Source organism: Tachysurus fulvidraco, chromosome 25 (assembly GCF_022655615.1).
Source record: "Tachysurus fulvidraco isolate hzauxx_2018 chromosome 25, HZAU_PFXX_2.0, whole genome shotgun sequence".
NCBI classification, from domain to species: Eukaryota; Metazoa; Chordata; class Actinopteri; order Siluriformes; family Bagridae; genus Tachysurus; species Tachysurus fulvidraco.
Window position 1 is genome coordinate 12,257,768 of NC_062542.1, and position 7,660 is coordinate 12,265,427.

The 7,660-nt window shown below is 36.7% G+C and overlaps 1 protein-coding gene across 1 annotated transcript; it reads right to left on the reverse strand.

Moving 5' to 3' along the window:
* Nucleotides 1–1,568: 1,568 nt before the first annotated feature.
* On the reverse strand, nucleotides 1,569–6,979 carry LOC113662037 (suppressor of cytokine signaling 6). The gene is made up of 2 exons (XM_027176660.2): nucleotides 6,625–6,979; nucleotides 1,569–5,463 (listed from the first exon to the last, which is right to left on the reverse strand). The coding sequence occupies exon 2, from the start codon at nucleotides 5,366–5,368 to the stop codon at nucleotides 3,785–3,787; it is 1,584 nt and encodes a 527-aa protein (XP_027032461.2). The 5' UTR covers nucleotides 5,369–5,463; nucleotides 6,625–6,979; the 3' UTR covers nucleotides 1,569–3,784.
* Between the last annotated feature and the right edge of the window lie 681 nt (nucleotides 6,980–7,660).

Genomic DNA, 7,660 nt, shown 5'->3' on the forward strand with positions numbered 1-7,660 from the left:
CAACCTATACCGAGTGAAAAATGACCGTGGTTGTGAATTTCATACTTTCAAAACACGACGAACGACAAGAGACCGATTAAATGTTTGTACTGTATGTTTTTCTAATTGCTGAGGTTAATGTGATACCATTTTGGACCTTTTGTTTAATTCTATTACCAGTTCAAAGGTAAGTCAAAGTGCAAGTCTGCTCTAAGACAACATAGTGAGAATTGGGATCTGTTTATTTACAGCACAGTGCTTCTAAATTCTCAAATCTGATTGGTCAGTAGGTGTTGATTAATTTTCCTAAGCTACAGTTATGACAGACATTCCAGCTGTAATTCAAATCACACGTTCGATGTTTTGTTACAACAATAACAACTACACAAGGATTTCTAAACCTTTCTAAATAGGAATTTGTTTAGTATTTTTGAAAGTGCTTTTTTTTAGTGCACTACTTTTACTAACAGTTTCTGCGTTACAATCTCATCATAAAAAGCTGCATTTGAAATCTTTTAGAAAGAGATGTGAGCGTCTGATGAGTGAATAATAACGGTAAACATCTTTGTGGAAGTTCCACAGCATGTACAGTACAGACCAAAAGTTTGGACACACCACCTTTTCAACAGGACAATGACCCCAAACACACCTCCAGGCTGTGTAAGGGCTATTTGACCATGAAGGAGAGTGATGGGGTGCTGCACCAGATGACCTGGCCTCCACAGTCACCGGACCTGAACCCAATCGAGATGGTTTGGGGTGAGCTGGACCGCAGGGTGAAGGCAAAAGGGCCAACAAGTGCTAAGCATCTCTGGGAACTCCTTCAAGACTGTTGGAAGACCATTTCAGGTGACGACCTCTTGAAGCTCATCAAGAGAATGCCAAGAGTGTGCAAAGCAGTAATCAGAACCTAGAACATGACATATTTTCAGTTGTTTCACACCTTTTGTTATGTACATATATAATTCCACGTGTTAATTAATAGTTTTGATGCCTTCAGTGTGAATCTACAATTTTCATAGTCATGACAATAAAGAAAACTCTTTGAATGAGAAGGTGTGTCCAAACTTTTGGTCTGTACTGTAAATAAATGGCTAAAAACTATAAAATAGCATTCTTCAATAAAGCTGGATTTTACAGTAACAGCATCACAACTCATCACTGATGTTTTCCTATAATAACACACGTCTACTTTTTTATTTTTCCTTTTTTCATTTGCTTGTCTAACAAGACATTAAAACCATTTATTAGTGCAGATTTTTTGCCTTCTAGTCATGTGACATAGCAATTCTTGATTGGAATTGATCCGATTTGGTTTAAGAGAGCTTTGATCGGTTTAGATCGCATTCATTTATTTCAAATCCGTATGAATCTAAACTGAAATATTGAAAACGTTTCATTTTTGCACATACCAAACCCTGCACATGGTATGTACATTAACACACTGTACATAAACAACACTAAAATCTGTAAGAACACTGATCTAATCTAATTCTAAATCACAGCAATGAATTAGCTAAATAAAGTAAATAAAGGCTCAGATTTGCTTTAAATTCATTAATCAGTTCGTGTGAAAGAACTTCAGTCAGTGACTTTATTTGACTTTATTGTAGTAACACATCTTATAAAGCTGTGCTCGTGAATGACATCACTCACCAGGATTCAGAATTGTTTCTCCCAACAAAAGTAATTCATCTATTAAGTTACCATTCAGCAACTGCTTCTTTATATCAGGTCGATAACGTTCGGGGGAAAAAACCGAGAGACGTTAACGCACAACGTTGATAGTGATAAAACAATTTGATGAAATACTGTAGGAAGCACAAAAAAATCACACATAAAAAAACAAACAAAAAAAAACACAGCATTCTTCATCTGTTCCCTTTAAACACGACAAGATCCTTGGCATGTTTGTTTGACCTGCATGTTGGATATGTGACAATTTGTTAAGGCATGTGCTGATGTCATAGCTGACTGGTTATGTGATTTTAAAGATAAAGGCTGAGCTACAGTTCTGCTTGCCATCTTTATCTAATATCTTCAGAACAGGATCACAGGCTTGCTCTCAAATCCGTCGAGGCAGACTTAATTCGGCCTCCCTGGGCGGCCTCCACCTGAATGTGACGTGGGGTTATTGATGATATTTCGTTCCATGATTAAAGAAGATGAGTTAGGATGAGTTATATCTTGCTGTAGTATATAACCGATTATCTGTGCATGCCTAATACAAATGTGCATTTGCAGTGGTAGAAAATTTGTTAGATAATTTGTTGTTGCAGAGATTTGGTAAAGTGTATGGAGGTGCTAATCAAGGAACCTGAGCGTCAGGTGCAGTCTCGATTATTTCTGCGTAAATAATCAGATGTGACGGAATTAGACACTAAATTTAGCCGTTTACAAACATTTGTCCGTAGCTGCCGGTGAAGATACGTTATTGTCGGCTTTATTATTCTTAGTCCCGAACAAGGTAACAAAACAAATTGAGATGATGGAAGACCATCTGGCCTTGGTTCTTAAATAATAAACTGAACAGTAATGGGAAAGCGAATATAAAAGCATGATAAACGGAAAAGGTGACTTCGGTCGCAGAGCTTAATGGCATGCTTTCGAAGGCAAAACGCACCGTGTTCATTTCTATTTCACAAGAAACCTTTTAGTCGTTTACAGACTATTTAAGCAGGAGCAAGGAACCTATCATCCTCACACACACTTTAATCAAATATCTATAAGGGAACTTATTGCCTGAATAAAAGCTATTTGTCCGCCACTGATTGAAGCCAAGGTATTACGTTTGGACAGCGATTTAATTAATCTGCTTGATTCAGCTAAATGAAAGTACCGACGCCAACATAAAAATGGTCATTTCACGTGAAATTAGGGGAGGGATATTAGGAAAAAAAACTAGCACATCAAAAAAAATAAAGCTAAGCATCGACGAGGCTGTTTTAATTAAAAGAGATTGATGTATTTGTTAATGCATTAATCAATCCTCTCGCCCTTGCACTGATATGTATTACCAGACCTGGAGCAAGTAGTGTGACATGAATGCCAATTAAATAATTACACATGGATTTAAAGGCTGGTTAATAGTCTGACATCAGTCTGTCATGTCTAGCATTTTCTGATTCTTGAGCTTATTTTGACTTTATCATCACCCTCCCTTTAAAAAAAAAAAAAATCCTCCCTGAACAACATGAACATCATTTTTTTCATCTTCGGCAATGTCTAAGATTTATCCTGGAATGAAATTCTTCTTTAAACTTTCAGTGGTCTGTGTTCACTAAGAGGAAGAAAATAAACTGGTGAGTGAGAAGAGAGACTCTTGTTTGACTGTTGTCCCTGTTACCCTATTAAACATCTGTAAGTACCTCTACTTTCACAGTATAAACCTATACATACAGCATCAATCAAATCATTTGAACCTTATACTAATATATAAATATTAGCGTATGCAATGAGTGTCAGGATGGACTTTTACTTTAATAGACTAAAATATATGGAACTTTAGTTATGTCATACGTGTTATAACAGCAATCGCTGTTTAAATCGCTGATTTTGAGCAAAAGAGAATTAGTGACTAATGTTCGTCAAACATTTTTGACTAGACTTCGACTGTCAGGTTCCCCACTAGATCCATAACGAAAGTGTACCTTTAGAGTGAATCTGAGCAACAACAAATTGACTAAGATGAAATAAACTAATGCTTTTGATACAAAACAAACCTAACGGATCACTCCACAAAATGTCTGTAAACCATTTTACATCAACTTGATCCAAAAGTGCAATTTTACTACTGTGTCCCAGTTCAGTAGTGCTTTTCCTGCAAATAATCTTTCATTTTGTTTGGTAAAGGTAGTTTCTGTATCAGGTCGATCCGTGTGTACTGTCGAATAACGAACCGACACAAGTACTGCAGCGAACGCACTTGCATGAAACGAGATAAGGGATTGGTCAGTCGGACCGGATACGTCGCAGATCCTGGCTGGCGTGATCTGGAGTAACAGAACGCGCCGTTTTCAGAGTCTTTAATGGAGAGCTCGATGAGGTCGACTATGGACGTGTGACCTTCTACATCAGGCTGTTCGTAAAAGCTAAACCTTCCGTTCGAATGCTCGATCCTGGTATGAAGAGTCTTGCCTTGTGATCGAAAGCTCAAACTGAGAAGATATCGGTCATCTGAGCTATCGCGCACCAAAAAAGAACCGTCCGGAAGGTCAATGAGTTTGTCTTCAGCTTCCCATCGCGTTATAGGTCCCCAATACCAACCCTGCTTGGCCAGTTTCTTCAGCTCTTCTGTAAGGCTTGTGACAACCATTGGTCCACTGCTTTGTACTGAATCGTATACCCTGCTGACACCAGGAGCAAAATTTGGGTCAAAATTGAGATGGTGCCTCATTCTTTCAGCGACCTGTGAATCGGCACCACCAAATCCGGAATGTGTTCTTGGAATTTCGCCACCAGAAACAGGGGAAAGCGAAGGCGAAAGAGAAGGAGCCTCAGATCCTGAATTTTGAAGGACTATTCCCGGAGTACCAAGTACAATTCCGGTCACAGAATGCTCCATGAGAATATCCGATGTTAAATGAGCGTGTTCAACGTGGCCTTGATCCGCGTTCAACAATTCGTCATTGACTTGTTCCATCACCTCTGTTGTTGAGGTGCCATCCAAGCACAACGAAGGGGACGATTCGGGGTACATTCCCTCATCTAAAGGCATGGTGTACTGGATGTAGTCCTGAGGCATAAGTCCAATAACTACAGGCACGTGCTCTTCCATGTTTAAATGCAAGTCACTGTTTGGAGGCTCTAAATTCTTCATAGATTCACTGTGATCATCAAAAAGCCCCTCCATTTGGATGTCGTGGAATTCTTTTCTCATGCCGTTCAGGGACGGACTGGAGCTAGGCGTGTGAACCATGGCTTTTACCTTCACCTCCATCTTAATGCAGGCTTCCTCAGGGTCAACGGCTCTTATGGGCCACGGGGAAGGGCTGTAGTGATGACTCCGCAGAGAAGCTGATCTTAAAGGACGTTGGGCTTTGGCTTCATTAAAGCTTATGGGTACTGAAGAGGACGAGAACGTGTCATCATCATCTCCCAAGCCCACCGATGCTGACCCTCCTTTACTTTTAGGTTTCTGCTTGGAAGAAAGTCTCCTTTTTAAGGACCCCATAAGACCTTCGGTCTTGGATCTGTTCTTGTGTGCCCTTGTGTCCTCACTATGGAGGTCACAAGCTAGCTCTTTGGCATAACAACTTCCAAAAAGAGAGTCGTCTTTTGTGAACTCGGGGGCCAACGACGGCTTTTGGAGCATCACAAAATCTCCATCCTCTTTGCCCTTGATGTTGAACGATTTTCTGAACGTCTTAAGGCTAAACGTCTTCTTCATCCTGACGTTTCCACGGCATGGGAGGTGATAGCCAAGGGTTTCTATCCTTCCATGTGAGTGGGAATTGCAAATCACAATGCATTTAACCTCGTCATCTGTGAAGAAAAAACAAATATGTTAAATATGTTGTATGCACTGAGCAAACCTATCCTAAATTACTACCTCTATTATTCTAAATTACTATTTCTATCTAATCCAATCACTTAATTAGCAAATGAACTGGCACAACGACTAAAGATGATGAGGCCACTTCAGTTATTTGATTTATGATTATATGGCACTTAATAATACTGACTATGAATTTCCAAGCGGTTGAAAACTTAATTTAGGAAAACAAAAAAGTTAAGTTATGTCTATCTACTAATAACCATGCTGCATGATATATTTATTAGAAAAGCTTCATCCATGGTAGACATATTTAAATCCCATGTAAAAAACCTTTTCAAATTCGTATCCTAATTTACTGATCAATTTAAAATCATTTTATTTTACTGTGCAATAACTTTGGATGATTGTCATTTATCTGTGTTATAAATAAACATATTCATGAATAAACTATTGTAGACACAGTTGTGTACTTTTGCAAATACTTTTGTGTTTGTTTTCAATTTACATCATTCTTTTTCTGTTCTTTTAAAATTGTACTCTTATTTTACTGCTGTTTTAATTCTTTTTTTTTAAGTGACAGCTGCAGTCTGTTATAAATACATATCTACCTCAAAGCTTGAACACTAGCATTAGCTATATGTTGTGCCTGCTAGCTTTTTAGCCACCTAGCGTACCTTAAGGCTACATTGCTAAAATTGACTAGACAGAGTTGTCACTAAACTTTCAGAACAGCAACTAAATTAAAGGATTTAAGGATTTAACTAAGTTAAAGGATTTTAATATCTTCATTTAACAGAAACACGTTATTTGCTGCTTAGCTAGAAACCTTTCATGTCGGAGCTTTACATTGTGTATGGGCCTAACAAAGCTAAGCTAAGCTAAGCTATCTGCTAAGTACTATGCTTAACACCAAGCCTTGGAATTGCGTACTAAAATAATATAGAGCTTAATATCACGTAATACGTTGTTTATACGTGAGAAAGTAGTTATATAAATATTTTTTAAAATATTTTTAACTAATTTAATATGAAAGCTACCAAGCAAAAGCTAACGAAGCTAGCTAACACTAACAAAGCCCAAATGGATACTTAACTAGCTTCTCTAAACTATAAATAAACACCAAACAAACAAACAAACTTAGCACGTACTTCTGGAGGCATCGGAATACAATCCAGCTTTGTTGTCTTCTCTATTACGAATTTAAACGACTTAAGACAGGCAGACAGGAATGATGTGTTAGCTAAAACGCTAACCTCTATGCTATCTGGCTAAATTAGCTAGCTAATATGTGTAAATCTGTTTCAGTCAAATTTTACAGGGAGGATCTTGTTATTACGTGTGAACCGGAGCTTATATAGCTTTCCTATTCATTTATAACGTTTCTATAAACTGCTAGTAATTTAACTATGCTAAGTTGAAGTAAAGTCTCTATGTCGTTTCTTCCTTTCTTGGTGCCTTTGCTGTTTTCTCCTTCCTCACCGGGTTGCCAGATTGCTTCATTTACCGACCTTTCTCCAGAGAAAAATTAACATTTAAAAGGGTGTAACGATACCAGTCTACTCGACTCACGATACTGGCTTTACGATTCGATTCTCAGAGTATTTTTTTTTTATCAATATTTGAATAAATAAAGATGACTGAATAGACTTTGTACAAAACAATATTAATTTGGTTTTGTATAAATCTAAAAAACTTGAACTGAATTGAAACTTGAATTAAAATAAATCAAAAACTATGTGTGTTTAATAAACTGAAATGTACCTGTAGAACTGCATTAAATAAGAATGAATGTAATAAAAAAATTATATTGTTTTTATATATATATATATATATATATATATATATATATATATATATATATATATATATATATATATATATATATATATATATATATATAAACTAGGAGAAATAATTCTCTAAATCAGGGTTGTTAAATTCTGGTAAAACTTAGGTATAATATGAAGATGACGATTATTGTTATTATTATTATTATTAGTAGTAGTAGTAGTAGTAGTAGTAGTAGTAGTAGTAGTAGTAGTAGTAGTAATTATATTCGATCAACAATACCAATAATCCAGGCTCTGACATTTGAAGAGGCTATTTCTAGGAAAAAGAAAGTCTAACAGAAACTAGGAAAGTATATAACACTTGAGAAATGGCATTTATTTATTATATTCATTA

What these genes read in the sequence shown, in the direction of transcription:
- LOC113662037 (XM_027176660.2), bottom strand. Translation starts at nt 5,368, where the DNA reads ATGAAGAAGACGTTTAGCCTTAAGACGTTCAGAAAATCGTTCAACATC.